This window comes from Parasteatoda tepidariorum, chromosome 4 (assembly GCF_043381705.1).
Source record: "Parasteatoda tepidariorum isolate YZ-2023 chromosome 4, CAS_Ptep_4.0, whole genome shotgun sequence".
In the NCBI taxonomy this organism is placed as follows: Eukaryota; Metazoa; Arthropoda; class Arachnida; order Araneae; family Theridiidae; genus Parasteatoda; species Parasteatoda tepidariorum.
In genome coordinates this window covers 29920991-29942559 of record NC_092207.1, presented here as the reverse complement: position 1 = coordinate 29942559, position 21569 = coordinate 29920991, and the positions used below count along the sequence as shown (strand labels likewise).

General features: G+C 28.6%; 1 protein-coding gene across 1 annotated transcript in view; it reads left to right on the top strand.

Annotated features, from left to right (window-relative positions):
* LOC107456724 (membrane metallo-endopeptidase-like 1) overlaps window positions 1-21569 on the top strand; it is a 60580-nt gene that overhangs the window by 2597 nt on the left and 36414 nt on the right. The window contains exons 2-3 of the mRNA XM_043047638.2: window positions 6399-6514; window positions 19078-19122. Of these exons, the coding sequence (XP_042903572.1) occupies window positions 6412-6514; window positions 19078-19122 (148 nt within the window). The 5' untranslated portion in view covers window positions 6399-6411. The remainder of the gene's footprint in view (window positions 1-6398; window positions 6515-19077; window positions 19123-21569) is intronic.

The following is a 21569-nucleotide window of genomic DNA, read 5'->3' as shown; positions in this document are numbered from 1 at the left end:
TACTCACTTAATTACGCGATTTGCTTAAAAAATTCAATTACTTAAAAAAAAAATTCGAATATTTAAAAAATTCAAGTATTTTGAAAAAAATATGAAATTTTTTTTCTTTTATTTGTTAATATTGAATTCAAATTGCAATTGCAGTTGCGGCGTAATTACCACTATAAATATTAAATACCCAATCACTTGTATATGAGACATGTTAACTTGATTCTATTCACATTAAAACAGTTGATTTGATTTCAAGAAAAATACAGAATCTGCATATAACGGGGTGCAATAACACGAGGTCTTTATTCGATAGTCTGATTTAACACATTTTAAATTAAAATTCTTCAAAAAACCTTTAAAACATGTGTCATAAATTATTATTATTAATAACTATAACTATTATAGTAATTAATTATTATAATAATAATCATTATAGTAATTAATTATTGTAATAATAATCATTAGAGTAATTAATTATTATAATAATAATCATTATAGTAATTAATTATTATAATAATAATCATTATAGTAATTAATTATTATAATAATTATTATTATAGTTGTTATTAATAATGATAACTATAATAATACTAACTATAACTTCTTCTTCCTTTTCTTCTTGGGCACTACAGCCTAAGACAGGCCAAGGCCGTCCCAGTTTTTGCCATCTTGATCTATTCTGTACCATGGCCTTCCAGTTAGTTATTCCTATTATCTTTAGGTCCCTCTCAACTGCGTCCAGCTACCTAGTCGGTGGACGACCCCTTTTTCTTGTATCTTCTGGTTTAAAAAATATTACTTTTTTTGCTGGGATTTGGTCTTCAAATCAATAAAGGTGTCCCAGCCATCGAATGTGATTGGCCTTAATAATATAAACTATATCTGGTAGTTTATACTTTTTATATAACTCATGATTGTAAAGGGTGCTCCATTTGTTATTCTCATAGACTGCACCAAAAATTCTTCTAAGTATCCCTCTCTCAAAAATCATCAATTTGTTCTCCTCTTTTTTATTAAGAGTTCAGCACTCACTTCCATATAGGATCACAGGCCGTAGGAGTGTTTTGTATATGCTAATTTTTGTCTTTTGTTTAAGAAATTTATTTTTTAGTTGGCTTTTTAAACCAAAGTAGTACTTGTTTACCATTAATTAACTGTAACTAAAGTAATGTATTATTATAGTACGTTAATTATTATAGTAATAATTATTATGGTATATTAATTATTACAGTAATAATTATTATAGCTATTATCAAAATTATTATTATTATTTTTTATTAAACGAACAATTACTTTTCAGTAGGTTCTCTTGTCACGAATTATTTAATGAGTAACTTCTTTTAATTGAGAACCATAGTTGTTTGATTTAAGAATTTAATTTAATTTTGTAACAGCTTTTTAATTATTGATAAAATTAGAATGACTCGTATATGAATATTTCGTATATGAATATTAATTATTATAATAATAATAATTATTATAGTTATAATTAATAATGATAACTATAATAATACTAACTATAATAATAATAGCTATAATAATAATAACTATAACTATTAAAGTAACTAATTATTATAGTATATTAATTATTACAGTAATAATTATTATAGTTATTATCAAAACTATTATTTTTGTTTTTATAAAACGGACAGTTACTTTTTAGTAGGTTCTCCTAGCACGAATTATTTAATGAGTAACTTCTTTTAATCGAGAACCATAGTTGTTTGATTTTAGAATTTAATTTAATTTTGTAACAGCTTTTCAATTATTGATGAAATTAGAATGATTCGTATATGAATTTATCGTATATGAATAATAATTATTATCATATTAATTATTATAGTTATTATTAATAATGATAACTATAATAATACTAACTGAAATAGTAATAGCTATAATAATAATAACAACTATAACTATTAAAGCAATGAATTATTATAGTATCTTAATTATTACAGTAATAATTATTATAGTTATTATCAAAATTATTATAATTATTTTTATAAAACGGACAATTACTTTTTAGTAGGTTATCTTAGCACGAATTATTTAATGAGTAACTTCTTTTAAACGAGAACCATAGTTGTTTGATTTAAGAATTTAATTTAATTTAGCAACAGCTTTTTAATTATTGATAAAATTAGAATGACTCGTTTATGAATGCATCAAGGTAAAAAAATATTCGTGTTACGAATGATTTTCAATTTGATTCATGAATACAAGGATTTAAAAACATTATTAGAATGAAATTTAATTATATTGGAATTAAAAATGTTAATTACGAAGAATTGCACAAAAAAATACGATATATACAAAGAAACTCGATTTTCACTGGCTATCAAATTATTATGATGATTAGAATCATAGCAAAATAACTTGATGATTTGAAAACTTCATTTGTTGTGCTATTCCTCATATTTCTGAAGCAAATAAAGTTTTTAAATTATCAAATATTATTCCGCTTCAGTTTCTTAGGATTATTCATAATTCCAAAATAACTTTAAAATTTAAAAAAAAAATATATATTCCGCACGAAATAACATACGTAGTCTTATTTATTATCTTCTTGTAATGAAAAATTTAATTTTAAATTAAGGGAGCTAATTTCAATTACAAATATTATTAAGGGTGATGCCAACAATCGATTCAAGAATTCCAACTGACAAAAGTTCGGCAACAGAATGAAAATTGTTCTTTAAGTTATGTCTAATGGTAATTTAGCTGTTCATGTTATGTCTAATGGTAATTTAGCAATTCAAACAATAAATGAAATATAATTGTTTAAAAAATAAATTTGCATATTTTATTTAGTTTTTTAAAAAAATGTAAGGGGCAATATATTAAAAATGTAGTGATTTCGGACTGTAATGAAACTCTCAAAATGGCGAAACTCCTCTCTAGGCTGTCAACCCATCTGAGGTTGGGCCGTCTCCTAGCTCTTGTTCCAGAGGACCTGGTCAAGAATATTTTCTGTGTTGAAAGTTCTTTGTTCATTCTAATGACATGACCAGCCTATTTAATTCTTTGGATTATATTGATGACCTTGGGTTCTTTGAAGGCCTGATAAATTTCTAAGTTTGAGTGCTTGTGCCATAAGTTATCAACTTGTATTCCTCCGAAAGTAACTCTTAGTATCCGCCATTCAAAGGTTCCGAGAGAAGTTTCATTTTTTTTTGTGTCATTGTGTTTCTGATGAGTATGCGAGTATAATAACTAATGTAACGAAATAAAAGCAGAGTTAGAAATTTCGATAGAAAATAAAAAACAAACAAGCATAATAATTTCAGAATTTATGCATTTTTTAAATTTGATCACAAAACTGATAAAACTGATCACATTTAGCAAGGGCTAAATTGTTGGGGTTGCCTTCTTATGGACACTGTAGTTCATTCAATATTAGTTTAATTCAGAATATATATCTGTAACTGATCGTCAATACATTATTATAAGCTTTGTTATTGTTAAGACCGCCAATTTGACGGTTTTAGGTATAAATAGGCATAGGTTTTACAGGTCATAAAAGTGAAAAATGGCTGAGTTGTATTTGAATTGAAAAATATAACTGTTTTAATATTGCGTTATTATTATACTTATTATTATAGTTATTATTATTATAGTTATTATTATTATAGTTATTATTATCATTGTTATTAATAACTATAATTACTACTATAATAATATTACTATAATAATTACTACTATAATAATAATTCTATCTATAATAATTACTACTATAATCACTATACTAATTACTATATAATAATTACTATAACTATATAATAATAACTATATATAGTAATTATTATATACTAATTACTATATAATAATTAATTACATAATAATTACTACTATAATAATATTACTATAATAATTACTTATTACTACTACATAATTAATATACTATAATAATTAATTGCTATTACACTTAATTGCTATAATAGTTCTAGTTATTATAGTTGTTATCAAAGTTATTATGATTATTTTTATAAAACGGATAATTACTTTTTAATAGGTATTAATTATTTAATGAGTAACTTCTTTTAATCGAGCACTATAGTTATTGAAGTCGTCAAAAAATTCAGAACAATAGATGATTTATGTTAATTAGTTTGAAGAAATCACTTTGAAAACAGTCAAATTATGGTCTTGGTTCGAGTGTTAAGATAAGATTATCTTCCGTATTAAACTGCGTCCCTCAAAATCTTTTCAGAAAATGCCCCGCAGTTAAGACGATGAACGCATTAGGCGAATGTTACAAAATATCATTGCAAATGAAGCATCAGACGAACCTTTAAAATGATAAAATTTGAATGTACAACGCAGTTGCTATAACGATTGGTTTTAGTCTCGCTTAAACAAATCCCATATTTTGCATGTATTGAAGTAACCGCCAAGCGCATTTAAAAACGAGAATAAATCGCAATTGGCGAGCATTTTATTTCATTTAAAGATCGTTTAAAGTTTCTAGAAATGTTTTTTCCCACACTTTTACTCTCCAATTTCTCAATGTTTTTCTTTTTTTTATTGTTCAAATATTCAACGCAATTGCAGATGAGTGGAAATTGCTGCAATTGAATTTTATTCTGTCACTTAGAGCGCATTGAATTTCATCAACCATTTCCCTAGAAATTTTTCCCACACCAATCGAATCGCAGTTCTTTTTCTGCGTACTTGATTTTTGCTTTCAGAATGATAATTTAGCTGTGATTGTGAAAGAGTTTTTTACTATCGTACCCTATTAGTTTATAGTTAGTTATTAGTTATACCCTATTAGTTATCGTACCTCGTAGTTTATTACTATTTATACCCTCCCACAATTACGGAATTTTCATAGTTTTCGAAAATACCACATCAACTTATTAATACCATCTACCAAAATTAACTTTGCTACCACAGCAAAGATAATTTTTTAATGCTATAATAAAAAAGAAATTAAAATATTTTTCCACCTCTATATATAAATATTTTAAATTCATTACAAGAGGTCGAGCAAATAAATATCTTTAGCATGGAATCAGGGCTGAAAGTTTATGTGTATTCAGATTCAAAATTAACTTTGCTACCACAGCAAAGGTAATTTCTGAATGCTATGATAAATAAGAAATTAAAATATTTTGTCCACCTCTATATATAAATATTTTAAACTCATTACAGGAGGTCGAGTAAATAAATATCTTCAGCATGGAATCATGTCTAAAAGTTTATGTGTATTCAGACTTTTCGTTCTAGTTTGCTTTGGGGAAAAATTTAAATATCTATGACTATCAGGATTTTTCAACTTCTGTCAGACAAAAGAATGACTATTTTACCCGAGATAAAAAATATTAAAAGAATAGCTTACAGTTAAAAAAAGATTTAAGCCTCCAGAAAACTATCTATAAATGAAATCGCTTGATTACCAGTTTTTTCTCCTTTCCGGTCTCAATTTCAGGTCAGCAAAGAATTTTAAAATAAAAATATTACACACAACCCATCGGTAGCAGTTTTCTTACCGGGTGGTATATTATCCAAGAAGTGCTGTAAATATTGTACATAGCCTTTTTCCCCCTACATTTTATTACCATTCCTATATATCAGACTGTTGTAAACCGGGAGCAACTTACCAGAAGCTGCGAATAGCCGCGAGAGAGGTAGGTCCACCAGCCGTCCACCTATATTACCATAGATATTTTTCTACATTTTTGTTTTACTTTATTTTATAACTGTCGTTGAACAGCTGACTAAATTTTGAGTTTACTACTACCAATATTCAACTCCGTAAGTTTGTAATTTTGAACACAGCCCAGAAGACAAGGAAACTCCTGAATCAAGTATTGGGAGAAATTTGCCTATCTTCTGTAATAATTTCGTAGCTTTTCCGTTGCAATTCAATTGCTAGACTTGTACAGCAAGTATTTTGAGACTTTTACTATTGCCTGCGATGATTTTATTGAATTTTTGAGTTAATATTAGTAACATTTTCAGCCATTAGATGCACGAAAATTAATTGGAAAAAGAAATAAAAATCCCCAAAATATATTTTCCGTTGTAAGCTAAAAGCTAGATTTCGTAAAACAAGTATTTTGTGGCATCTATTATGATTTGTAATAATTTTATCTAATTTTTAAATAAGTATTGGTGAGATTTTCTTGACGGTAGTATTGACAGTATTGGTAATATTTCGCTTTCTTCTTCGCTTGTTAAAAACCATTGGATATGCGAAAAACAATGGGATAAAGAAACAAAATCTACGAGTCATTTTTTTGATAAAAAAAGTATGAACAAATATATTTTTAAACACAAGCTTGTACACAAAGTTTATTTTATTTAGGTTTGTGTTATTAAAATTTATTTTCTTAAGAAGTTGTTAATGGTCTTCTTATGGTAGTCAGAATTTTTTTGATTAAAAAAAGAACTCTTTCTTTCAGAGTATACTTTAATATGGTCAAGATAAACTGCAGTAGAAAGAGGTACCTCTTAGTTGGGGTAATCTCTTCAGCTTCTCTCATCGTTATGGTTGTTTGCATTTTATTTATTACTCAACGTAAGTATACATTTATATTGTTAATTTAAAAATTTTAATTAATATTTTTAGAAATACATCTAAATTGCCTGAATAAAATTAGGGTGTACTTTATACAACGCATGAATAAAGCAAAACAACTTAAATAAAGCACAATAAAGGTACAGAAATGGACATTCTACAGTTCCAGTTCTGTAAACAAAAACATCTGATGGGTGGAAACAAGATCTTTTGTGTTTGGACACTGAGAAAGGTTCTTTTTAATAGAATCTGAACTATAAGTCCCTTTTTGTTCCTTTATTTGTGCTTTATTCACGTGTTTTTTTAGCTATATTCCCATATAATCTAATTATGGGATCTATCTTTGATATTCTGTCATTACCCTGTACTTAATTCTGATTTATCTCATTTACAATTTTTTTTTGGATCTATAAAAAATACAAATTGTAAATGGTTTAATTTATATTCCGTGTTCACAATATTTTTGGAAAGTTTAATGGATGAATATGTAATTGAATACGTTAATATGAGTGTATGATAAATAATGCTAATTTCAACGAATTTAAAAAAGATCAGTTTTAGAAGATATAGAAACAACGGACAACTTTTCACAAAACATCTTTTTCCTATTGAAAATGGAATAATTTATAAACTTGATGGGGAAGAAATTAGTCATGTTCTGTACTTAAGGCTGAGAATATCGTGCGGTTAAAACCAAGAGTATGAGCGTTTTCACAAAGTCAATGGAACTTGCGGCTGAAACCAAAAGTATGAGCGTTTTCACGAAGTCATTGGCACTTTAACTAAGAAAGTGGGTAATGAGCTCGTTTTTCATAAAGATATGAACATAATTGCTGTTTCGCTTTTCTCACGCCTGAAAGATGAATTTAATGTTCATTTTCATAGTTTGGTGAAGTGAATATATTATTGAATGATATTCTTAATAATGTAATTGCTAACGATATTATTTAGTGAAGTCGTTTGTTGTTTTTCTATTGCCACTTGCCAATGCTAGCAAGCCTGCTTGGGAAACAAAGCGAATTTAAGGCAGAGGGAGAATTTCTTGTTTTTCAGTGGCGCCATCTATGGCCAAGAATACGATTTCAGCCACAGAAACACGTTACAGTCCGTTTTACCGAGTGGATCCATTCATACATCCACAGATCGTAATTTTGACCTGAACCAGAGAACGATCCATCTCCAATTCAGTATCCCCTGAGGTATTGATTTGTTATGGAAACGCGGAGGAATTCGTGACCCCGACAGATTCAACGCTCACCAGTCACCATTTAATACACAGGGTGTCTTCGGTCGGCGAGATTCGCAATCCTGTTCTCACGAACACGAGTCCCACGTCCTACCAACCAGACTAACCCAGCCTTTCGTGAAATATAATAACGATATGCGTTGATTTAGTACGTTGATGAATTACTTTGGTGTGAATAAGTCTTTTGAGGTTGTATAATTTAATCCAGGGAAACGTTGAACAGTGTTTTGAATGCTAAATGACCATTGTATTTGTTACCGTTGATGTGTGAAAATTGGGATTCTATAGAATGCCTAAAATGAAATGATTAATATTTCACACTTTGCCTAGGTATTCTTTAGAATGATTAAGAAAAAAATCTGTTAGCATTTTACACAATGTTTAGGCAAAGTATATGATCATTCTCATATCATATCTTATCTGCCTAAAAACGCTTTTCACATTCTATATAATGATTAGACATTTTATAGAATGCCGATGTATATTGACAGTTAAAAATGCATAGGTTGACAATAATTGAGCTATATATATAAAAAAAACCCCCTTCAATTTTTGAACCAATAGCGAAATTCAGTTTAAATGTTTTATTTGTGAGGATCGATATTTCTCGATATTTATTGTGCGCTATTATTGTTATTCTTTGTTTGCTGTGATGACGAAATACAGTGTTTTTGAGTATATATCGATCGTCACGGCCGCCATATTCGCCTGACTTCAACACCTGTGACTTATTTTTGTGGGGCAATATTGAATATAAAATTTACGGAAATGTCCTCAAATGTCTTTGGTATTCCGGAGATATGGAAAGCATACTTGTTTTGATACTACAAGTTTCTCACTATTTTATTAATCATTTGCGACACATTGGTGACAATCTTAGTGTCCCTTCAAGATTCCCTTGAATATCCGTTGTGCCCCCTGTAGTGTCCATTTTGTGTCCCTGCAAGACCCTTTCAGATCGATGAATGTAGATGATACAACCTCTACATTTGGAAGCTACCACTTTTTATGATGCAATAATAATAGGTAAGCATGTTTAAGATATTAATGTATTTTGTGGTGCATGGTTTTATTATAGCATGCAAGATATATTTCAGTTTTAAGTTTCAGTTTTGCACAGTTCCATTTGTTTTGAGCACTAAAGGTTTTAAGAAAATACAATATTAATTTTCGAGCAAACGAAAAAAAAAAAAAAAAAAAAAAAAAAAAAAAAAAAAAAAAAAAAAAAAAAAAAATNAAAAAAAAAAAAAAAACTAATCGGTGAATTCCAATTCAGATTTTTTTATCGTTGATAAAAACAACCACAAACGAAATCATGTTTAAACAAAATTTTAACTAGTTTTAACTAAAATTAGCCATAACCTAAAATTAACCTGGCCGCGATGGCTCAAGGGATAGAGCGTTCGCCTTCCAATGAGATGAACCGGGGTTCGATCCCGGCGATGGTTGGTCGATAAGAATTCCGCATCCGGCTTGCACCGACCACAGTGCTGAGGAGAAATATTCTCAGTGGTAGATGGATCATGGGTTAGAGTCCACTTGCCGTCAGGCTAACAGTGATAGGTTCTCGTCTTCTTCCTCTCCACGTAACGCAAATGCGGGTTAGTACCATCAAAAAGTCCTCCACGAATTCAAATTTCTCCCAATACTTGATCCAGGAGTTCCCTTGTCTTCTGGATTGGGTTCAAAATTACAAGGCTACGGAGTTGAATGTTAGTAGCCGTAAACCCAAAAATTGGGTCGGCTATTCAATGACGGTTATAAAATAAAAATTAACCATAATAACAAATACTTTAGGTAATTATAGAATAACTGCCAACTGTTCCAGTTTTCAAGAGGTTTTTCTTTTCATATTTGCAGCAGAATTTCTTTTTTATTAAAATGGCAGCAAAATTTAAGTTTTGATATTTCAATTTTAATATAATCAATTTGGTTCAAAATGATTTTGGCATCCATTGTGCATAAATAATTTAAAAATTCAATTTGTTTTGATAATCTTTTTATGAGGTTTTAAAGTCCTAATGAATTTGAAGGAAAATCTGCTCAGAATAATCAATAAAACTGTAATTGTGTTACCATATGAAAAACGTTTTTCAACAAGTGCAAACGTTGGCAGCTATGTTAGAGTGATGTGATTGCTCCGTTAAATGCATAAAATAATTAAGAAAATAACAGATTTTTTTTAAAACATTTAAATTTAAATAATTTTATCTTAAGTAAAATCTTATGTATATTAATTAAAAAAATTGATGAAATTTATACATTGTAAACAATTTTGAAAAAAATGAAAATATAATTAATAATTTTTTAAAAAGAAAAAATTTATACGAGTTTTGCGAACATGTTTTGCTATAAAATATTCACTATCATTTTAAAATTAATATATTACATTTACATTAAGATTTCTACTGCTATGTTTAAATAAATCTAAATTACATTCTACTATTTTTCTAATTGAAAGTGATAGAGGATTGCTAATATTTTTATTACAATTCATTTCAAATTTTAATATTTAGATTCTTTCCTTTTGATTAAATCAAATTATTTTTGATCAGATATTAAACCAGATTATAGTGTATATCTAGTTTTAAACAAAAATTTTATGTGATATAAATATTATGTAATATTCATTCAACTTTCTATGAGAGTTTAAAATTTAAATAATGATTTGATTAATCATATCACATCAAATTATTTGACATCAGATATCAAATCAGATCACGCACATAAATTTTTCAATTAACGGAATATAAATAATACAGAATAAGTTAAAAATTAGACATAATTTTCTCTCTATCTTCTATAAGAGCTTAATACTTAGAGTTTATTTTTATAATTCTTTCTTTATTAATGTGTATTTATTAACATTAATTATTAATACTTCTTACAAATGTTACAAATGTGTATTTATTAACATTAATTATTATTACTTCTTACAAATGTTAATACTTCTTAAAAATGTTATTATTACTTCTTACAAATGTTAATACTTCTTACAAATGTTATTATTACTCCGTACAAATGATAATACTTCTTACAAATGTTATTACAAATATTATTTTACAAATGTTAATTGAAAAAATATATAACTCCTTGATAATTTTATTCCAGTTTTCTATTTGAGTTGAATGACTATTGTTTGTTCAATGTAATTAATAATAAGAACATACATAATGCTTTTCTCATGGCGCTTAATTGGGGTGCAAATGAAATGTAGCTAATATGATTATTTTTTTTTAGGAATAAAAGAATCCAATAATAAGAGAGATGTGTATTCATATACGAATGATACTTTAGTAAGTATTTTTCCTCTTTGTCTTTAGAGTGAAAAAAAGCAGAATATAGAGTAGAAATATAATAAAATAGTAATATAATGATTATGTATAATAGTAAAATAATATAATATAATAATACAATATAATATAATTTAACAATAAAATATTCGTAATAATATAACAATAAATTAATAATGTTATAATAAAATATTATTTCTTCTTGATAAAATTTCATTTTGATTTTAAGATTTATTTGTTTAAATGATTTTGCAGATAAGTATTACTGGGAAAATTAGTATATAACAATTAAAAAAAATTGCTATGGTTAAAGTTAATTTTTTCTTGACTTAATTCTCACTTCTATTGCTCCAATTTCAGCAAAAGAGTTTTATAATATGCTCCAGATTTAAAGATTAGAGCTTGCAGATTTTGCCGACAGTTAAAAAGCTTCACAATGAGATTATTGGAAAAACAATGGCATTTTTTTGAATTTTTTTATCCGTAGTAGATGGCAAAAACTTTTTATGTAAATAATTCTGAGATGTATAAAATAATCAAATACTGTGTTGTTTTTAAGTTTTGGGAATATCTTAATTACATTTTCTTTAATAATTGTAATTTTGCTATCGCTATTTTGGTGGATTGGAACTTTTGGTTTAGTAGCTCTGTGTAAAATAATATAAGTCTAAAGTACAATTTTTTTTAAACATGACTGTTTCTAAATTCGACAAAAACAACTGATTTTCTTGAAAAACATTTCAATTATTAAAATTGATAATTTTGGATCACAGGTTTCAATTGGGTACTTGCAACTCAAGAAGAACATTTCTACACATGACGTCTCGGATGCTTTGAGCATGCTCTCAAATGAAATTGTAAAAGGAATTTTCCCTAAATCTGTTTTCAATGTTATAAAATTCCTCACAAGTAGGGAATTTTATAATATCACAAACCGATCTGAGGAAAATTCCGTTTACACATTTATCCGTGAGCATGCGCAAAGCATCTAATAAACTGCGTCACTTGCAGGTGTCCAATTGTGGAGTTAATTAAGTTTTTCTTGAACACACATCGATTATTATGAAAATGTTAAGGCTAATTTAATTTTATTACGTAATTCTTAAACTTTTGCAAATGTTTTTTTAGGAAATACCTATGGACCTTGTTGATCAGTTAACTTTAGAATCAGAGCCAACTGACCATGATTCAACTGCGTCTATGTTAGAAACTACGACTATTCCCCAAATTCTTACCAATGAAGAACATAACGAAAATCCAGAGAACACACCTGACGTTTTTACACCGTCTTCATCCACGGTTTCAATTCAGTCTATATTAAGAGCTATACGCATTCCTCGGATGCATATTAATGAAATAATGAAGAACAAAGAATTAAAGAACAGAACATCTGATGCCTCAACCCAAGTTTCAACCCCGTCCACAGAACTTGAGGGAACAAGTGAGACAGCAAAGGTAAAAACAATTTGCGCAAAGCAAGAAAGGGATCAGCTTAAAAGGCACAGAGATCAAGAGCACTCGCAATTGCTTCGAATTCGAGAAAATGAACATGGATTTAAAGAAATAGAGCACGCGCAATTGTTTGATATGATGGAAAAAGAGAAAGTTTTAATTGAAGAAGAGCATGAATTAAAAATGAAAATTTTATTGGAGAAACTGTTATATTATCAGAGGCTTAACAATGGAACAATTGATGGTAAAATTTAGCTATTAAAATAGTTAAATTGAAGTGAGATTAATAAAAATCGAAAAGCAATTATAAATTAGCTAAATTCGAAATCAAATGAACTGGAATCTGCTTTTTTGTTGAATCCGTTTTTGAATATATCATGCCATGTTACCTGTGTTTTATTGCGTTATTTATTGTAAAGCGAGCTAATAATTAGATTTTTTAGTAGTTACTAAGTGCAGAGCTACCAATTTTGAAAGTATAGTCTTCCGGCTACACAGTGTAGGGTTAAATTTAAAGTCTGTACGAATATATAATAATTAGCTAATTAATTATTAGATTTTTTTTTGTACTGAGTACGGTGGTAACAATTTTAAAAGTTTAGTTTCCCGGGTGCAATGTAGGGTAATTTAAATGGTCAGTATCAAAAGACTAATACACCATACTGTCCCAGATAGCAGACAGTCTTGCGGCAAACGTTGTATTTTCATTTTTAGTTGGTTGGCATAGAAAGGTTGACTAATTGATCCCTTTTTTTATGTATGCAAAGTTAATTAGCATGCATTAGCATGCAAAATTCGTTTCCTTAAAGATTGAATAAAGGCAATCAAATACCTTTACAAAAAATATCCCATTTTTTAGCCTTTATTTACAGGTATTTCAAACCTTGTTTTTGTCTTTTTTTCCATTCTAAGTATGTTTAGGCTCTCTAATGCAACCTTTTTGTCTGCGTTGAAAACTTATTGATCAGGCCAACCTTCACTTTTACAAAGTGTTAAAGAAAGTATATAAATACTTGCGCAAATAAACCTTGATGGTCATAAAATCTAAAATAAACCTTGAGAAGGTGAATTTATCCTGAGTTTGAGATCTCTTCTACTTCTGATTTGCAAATGCTGATTCCTCCTCGATTTTCGAAGATTTTTCTAGCCTTGTTTTATAATAGCAGATTCAATCTCTATGTAAAAGGGTTGTTTATGCAAGCTTAATGCAAACCTCGTAGAGCGTAAACTAGCATAGCTAAATTTTACATTGTTTCTAGCTTGCATGGTTTATTCGCAAATCATTTATAAGCTTTGTGAGGGCTTTGTGATAAAGGTTGTGGCTGACATTAAAAATCAATCTTACATTGCTATCTGGGATGTGGGTATTTTTTTTATCAAAGAAGCTTTGTTTTATAAAGTAAATAATTTTTAAAAAAATATTTTACACTTTTTAGACTTTGTTAAATTAGGTTAATCTTTGTGCAATGGAAAATTAAGAAAAATTAGCTCATTAATTTAACTCATTAAATTTTTTTTAAATTCAAAATGTTGTTTACTTATACTCCTAATAGTAGATGTAAATTTTTTATAATCAGGAAATTCATTAATGTAAATTAGAATTTTCTTTGCACCGTAACTACAAACTATCCAAATTATATTGTTACATCATTCTCATGTTTTTTTAATTTTATTTAAGGGTTTTCTGAATGTGATACCTTCTGTGATTTTATCCAGTGATTTTTTTAAGAGGGTACTATATATCAAACTATGTGATAGTATTTTATAAGAGTGTATCATTTGATACAAAAGAATTATTTAAAAAATTTAGATTTATTGAAATTAGAATTGAAAACGTATTGCCTTTTAATTAGGTCATTTCCGTTTATGCAAATTGGCAAATGTGTTTAACCATTTCAATGTTGGAAGATGAATGAAAATGACAATTTAAATATAATGCTGCTTCCCTACTACCAATAACAACAATTCATTGCGACCAAACTGTTCATACAAGTTGAAAGTTGATTCGATACCAACTTGTGTTATACTACGTTACATATTGATGTATATATTATATTAAAAAAATCAGAGCTTACTTGTTATGTGATTTTTTGAATAAGACGCGAGATACTACATTATGTGATAATGGATATTTAGATTTAAACTATTCTTTTCATTTTTAATTCAAATGATTGTTAAACAATGTGGGACATGTAACAAGTGATTTATTTATATTGTTTATATATATATATATATATTTACAACTTATGCTTTTTTCATTATTTTGAATTTTGTTGTTTATATATTTTATTAAAATTGAAATAAAATGAGTGATTATTTATTAAGTAATTTGTCTCTTTTATTACATATCTCATTAACACCATCTCTATTAAGTAATTTGTCTCTCTTATTACAATGGCATAATGCATAAATGAAATTCAAGATTCAAATTTTACTCATAAGAAATAAATCCGTTATTTCTTTTTATAGGTAAATTCAATTCTCTCCTTTTTTATTTATTGTCATAAGTTTCCCTTAATACTGATAGTTACCTTAGATCGGTGTTTCCCAAAGTATAGTACGCGTACCCCAAAAGGTACGAGAACAGTTTAGCTGGGGTACGCGTTCTTATGCGAAATATCTTATAACAAGCGAAAATTTCGAAATTTTTTACTTAAAAACAAAGCTAGCCATGAAAATTTGCGCTTGCGTATTTTTCTACTGGCTATTTTCTGCAGAGTTAACAGTAATAATTAGTGGTGTCAACAGCCAGTAGTGATTTTTAACTTTTGTGCAATTTCTTTATAGTAAAAAGTTTATAAATTTTTTTATTAGTGGTACACAGCTATACGAAAAATTTAGAAAGGGTACACATAAGTCATAAGTTTGGGAAACACTGGCATAATACATGAATGAAATTCAAGATTTGAAATTTTACTGATAAGAAATAAGTCCATTATTTCTTTTTATAAGTAAACTCAATTCCCTCCTTTTCTTATTTATTGTCATAAGTTTCCCTTAATACTGATAGTTACCTCAGATCAATGCAAACAAATAAGTTGTTTTATAGAAGGTTCAAAAGAATATTAAAAAATTGGATATGTAATTGAATAAGAATAAATAAATAAGTTTTGCGACTATTGTTCTGAAAATAATAAATAAAGATACATCCGGCATAACTTTTGGTTTAATATTCGAATTTTAATGATTTAAGTGGACGCCATACAACGGGAGAAATGTTTTATCGCAAATGCTCTTTCACCTCCATAACTAATTTAAAATTTAAAATATAGAAAAAGCAAGTTCAGAACAAACTTAGAGTAAGTTATGAAGTCTCAATTCCTGAAAAGAAATTTTCAAAATATGAAAATGCAAGCAAATTATTGGAAGAGAACTTCTTCATTGGGTAATCATAAGTTATATCTTCTCAAAATTTATTTTCATTTTGATATTTTGAAAATTTCTTTTCAGTATTTGAAACTTCATGGCTTATTCTTGGTTTGCCTGAACTTACTTTTTCTATACTTTAAATTTTAACTTAGTTATGGAGATGAAAGAGCATTTGCGATGTAAAGTTTCTCACGTGGTATGGCGTCTTCTTATGAGGTCATTTTCATCGGTTAAACAGCTTACCTACAGTAACCAAACCAATAACAGCAGATTAATAATAAAATTAGACATAATTTTTTTTATTGAAAAAGTATTTTTATGAAACAAATTTGAATTGTTGACTATGGTTGGTAGTACAACCTGGAACTGTTCCAAGAGCTTAGCCTAATCTAATAATCGGAATTTTATGCATTAAAACGCTTTTTTCATTATTTGAAAATCAATTACGAAACTGGGCTCATAAACTTTTTTTCTCCATAAACTATACATTTTTTCGTACAACAAATTTGAAATGTTGACCAATAAGTCATGGGTGGCAGTTGAAGCTTGGAATCTTTTGGTTCCAATAGCAATTTAGGAAATCGGTTCAAAGTTAAAAACCTTTAATGTCAGGTTTAATTTTTTGCTTATTTCGCTGCGTGTTTGGAACTAATTTAACAGATTAAAATTTTTGGACCTATTCCTGAAACTCTTTTATACAAGAATAATTCTACTCAAAAAATCTTTTATTTAAACAATTATTACATATTGTTTAGCTTAATAATGATCGATTTTTTTATTTGTAAGTTTTATGAATTTTTACAATTTTTCAAACTATTTTGTTTTTGAAAAAAATTGCTGATCAGTACCTGAGAAAAAATGCACATAGCCTAATCTTTATTTTATATATATATATCAGACATTTTAAAATAGGATTTAGTTTTTAAAAAGCAGTGGTAATGAGCAGAATTACTAATTGAAATTTTTGTTTGAAATTTTCGTCAACGGCAGACATACTGATAATGACCTAAAAATTAATAAAACATTATGCTCAGCTTTTTCTATTTGATTGAATCACGGTCTTCAATTTTCATATATTTTTAAAGTCACGGCGATGTGAAATGATTCTGTATTAACCACCAAAAAATAACTAATATCTTTAAGAAAAGAAAATTAATATAAAATTTTAAACTTAAGATCTAAAAAACTAAAGTAAAGGGCTCTTAAGAATCAGCGAGACGAAGATCGACTTTCTAATCGTATTGTTAAGATTGAACAACTAGTTGAATTGCAAAACAAATCTATAAATCTTTGAAAAAAGCTACTCCATCTGTCCCAAATTAGTTGTTACATTTGAATACTTTTTTACTAATTATTGATACTAATGATTTTATAATTTTGTTTGAACATTTTTTAGACATTTCAGGGTGCTAAGCTATCAATCAGCATTTGCTTACCAAGCATTCCCTCCTTAAATCAGTTCTAAATAGTTTCAAGTGTGCAGGATTCGAACGTTGTTTAGCTCCGTCTAATTTTGTAAGGTTTCTTGCACCAGTAATCGCGTAAAACTATCTTCTAGTTAATCAATCGGGTATTAATTAGTAGTATAGTTTTACTGACGTCGATCTACTAAATTGTATCGGGAGTTATTTATGATTCCACCTACTTGAAATGTAGCAACTAATTTGGGACAAAATTTTTGACCTAAATGTAGCAACTAATTTGGGACAAAATTTTTGACCTAAATGTAGCTGATACTTTGGGACAAAATTTTCGACCTAAATGTAGCAACTAATTTGGGACAAAGCGTTCGACCTAAATATTGAATTAATTTGGGACAAAATAAATAGAATAATTCAATAGAATAATTCAAATAGAATAATTCAAATAGAAGGTTCCATCGTCGTAGTAAAGGTCATTGAGTTGTGACACTATTTCCACATGTTTATTGTATACGTACAATATTGTATCGCTAATGCTCGGAAGGCGTTAACGTACTCATTATTTGCTTTGATTTGCTCTGTTAAAGTGTGGAATTAACGTTTTTTTTCGCATTTTATATAGGTAATATGCACATTAACGGCTTATAGTTCAAATGTTTGTCTCTCTTATTCTATTAACATAATTTGCTGTTGAAGGAGAGAAATGAATTTTTGAACTTTAACCTGTCACTTGATTCTTTAGAATAAATGACATTATGTTGTTCAAAAAATGAATAAATGATATTATGTTAATTTCCTTAATTGTAATGATATTTTAAACTGTTTGATTCTTGGTATTACAGTTTTTAAAGTGATTGATGATCGATTCTATGAACTAATTTGTTGGTTGCTTGATTGTAAAATAAATCGAAAAATAAATAAATAATGTTATGTTGATTCAAGCGTTCAGAAACGTTGCTCTCACTCCTAGAAAGATCTTACTTTCACTTTAGGCAAGGAGTGTTTAGTAGATAATGTGTAGATCATCTTAGTTATTCAAGAAATGAAACTATCTTTGGTACTTTAATCGATCATCCTAGTTAATCTGCCCGTTAACTAGATCAGAGGTTCCCAAGAGGCTGCGGAATCCTAAGTGATTGACCTTCTTTTGGCGGAACCCCCGAGACTTAATGAATAGAATTTATTAGCAATTGTGAACATATTAATTAATGAAAAACTATCAATTATTTTGAAAATACCCATGTAATGATTAATGCTGGGATAACGTGGTTGGTAGGGCGTTAGACTCGTGTTCGTGATGTATAAGGGAGTTCGAATCCGTGTATTAAATGGTGACAGAAAAACAGGAAAAATTAAGCAGGAAAAATTTAAAAAAAAAGAACAACATGTAAAAACATGTATTGACCGAACCGGTTATTATTAATAATTAACGATGAAGTTCGGTCGATGTCATTCCTTCGCGTTTTTATTGGAGATATTTCCGTATCGTGATCGGTCGCGCCAACTACAATGGCCAAAGAGCCAAACTGATTTTAAACTGGTAAAATTTAAAAACAAACAAACATGTAAAAACTTGTTTTGACCGGTTAGTATTAATAATAACCGTATTTATTACTTTAATCGTAACATATGCACTTTTGTTATGCATAGCCATTACTGTAATTATTAATTTTATGATAAGTAGTGCCTATAATGTGACTTTTAACATTATTCTAAATACGTGTAATTAATATATTTTAGTTCATGTTGTGGGTTTTTAGTAACGAAACGTTTTTTTTTCAGTAAAACATGACGATGAAGAAGATGTAGACATATTTTCAAATGCTGGTGAGTATAACTAAACGATGTTAATAAATATGTTACTTAACTGGTAATACACCCTTAAAAACAATTAAAATTAATCATGAATATCGGTAGAAACGAGGGTTAAAATAAATTATTTTCTAATGCACGCATAAAAATAGTAATTATTTGCGAATTCAAGATAACAGAAAACAACTAATTTTATAGACGTTATGCATATAAGTAGTTAAAGATAATCTATAAACAATATTTCTCGTATATTCGCCTTAAACTCAGGTATTTCTCTAACTATTGGTAACATTATAGTTATTATTCATTTTGTTAGGTTGTCTTAAGTAACAATTTAAGCGTTAAAGTGTTGAAAAATTAATTATACATTAAGTAATTATTTAGAGTCATTTTGTTAGGTAGACTTTAGTGATAGTTTAAGTAGTATTGAATAGTTAGTATTTCGTTAAGAATAATTTTGTATTTTTTATAAAAATAAAAACTTAGTTACGAAGCATAATTATATGGATTAATTTTTGATTCTTTCTGAAATAACTGAAGAAATTTTTAACATAAACGTTGTTAGGGTGCCGCATATTGTCATACGAATTATTGGTGACGGAGCTTGCCTTTTTCGAGAAATACCATATAAATTATACGATACTCAAGTTATGGCTCGAGAGGTGCGTGAGGAAGTAGTGCAGCATGTAATGGACCATTGAGATGAGTTTTCCATCTCACGACATGATTTTGATATTTCCGCTGCTTTTCCTACTTTGCTGAAATGGCCCTGAACTCATACTTACGATGGTTTATGTAATTTAATGACTGCCCGAAAGATTTTAAAATTTAATAAATAAAGGAACTTCGACAATAACGTTAACAACTCTTAAAAACAGTTAAAACTGAAATTAAAGTGCTTCCTTGGGGTTGCGGGAAACAGCTAGACGATAAAAATTTGGTTAATATAGAATTTGAAACTAATTAAGGTGTTGGGATAGGAGAAGACACTGAGGAATTAGAATATTTAATTACAGTTGTGCTGTGTATTCGGCTTTGTTGATGAAACTAATCCGTATTTGCATTACATGAAGGGGGAGCCATCGAAAACTTGTGGGGAAAAACCTTTAGACAATGCCAACCTTTATCTATCAAAAAGTACCTCAAGATTGAATCATGTTAGCATGTCTTATATACTAGTGAATTGATGTTTAATAATTGTAGTGGTAGTTACGCCACAATACTCCACCTTCAGAATTTTATCAGGGATAGAATTCGATGAACGGATACCACTAGTTGCTGTATTTGTGAAAGACCGGGAGAGCTGGATTAAGGTCATCGGGTTTTGAGCTTTATTCATGAGAGCTGTATTAAGTTCATGGTTGGGTGTGTGGTCACTCCTGTGTTGCTATTAGCAGTCGAGTGTGTGCAGAAACCAGTTGTGTGTATACGAGACTGAGAAGCAATAGCGTGAGGAGGACGATGACGCAGTCACAATTAGCAAGTCAACTATTCAATGTGGACCATCCATAGAAGTAGGCGTGATCATATCGCGTCTGCAAGTCACCAATGTGGGGAAAAACCTTCAGACAATGCCAACCTTTATCTATCAAAAGGTGCCACAAGATTGAATCAAGTTAGCATGTTTTATATACTAGTGAATTGATTTTTAATAATCGTAGTGGTAGTTACGCCACAAACTTCCCATGGTTAGCCTATGGAAGCAAAGGAGAAGAGTTTCATGAAAAGCCCATGGAAATAAAAGGGAAGAGAACCATGAGAAGTTTTCCATGGTTCCTATTCATTCATTGCATTTAACAGGCATTGAACAGATCATTTAACAGGCTATCATCACCTTACAAAAGACAAAAAATCGTTATTTGTATGTTGCAGTGAATAATTGCTGTTATAGTAAGAATGTTTCAATACTTCTTTTTGTTCATAAAAAGTAAACAATCCTCGAAGGTCAAGTTTTTCCTTGATTTCAACAAACATACTTCTGAAATCTCCATAATAACTATTAATTAGTAGTGTTAGTTACAGATAGTTTATTTATTTTGAATAAAAAGAAGAAGTAAACTGTTATTACTGCCAGTATTTTGTCTCTTCCTATAATTAACAGCTAATCTCTGGAAATATCTCTAAAAGAACTATAAAAGTCTTAAGTATAATTGACAATATGCTTTTAACATGGTGCCCAAATAAAGTTCTTCTTTCTCTACATAATAAAAATGTGACTTAGTTCCATCAGAAAGTTCTCCAAAGGCAAAATTGTCGTAAAGCTTGATCTAGTAGCAGCCTTATCTTCTGGTTTGAGTTCAAAATTACAGGGCTACGGAATTGAAGACTCATAGTCAAAAATAGGTTTGCAGTTCTAAGCTGGTTATATAAAAAAAAATATCAAAAAGTGCAAAGGTAAATTGTAAAAAATGCAGCAGAAGACTCCAGCTTATTAGATTAACTTAAATATAAGTTTGTCTACT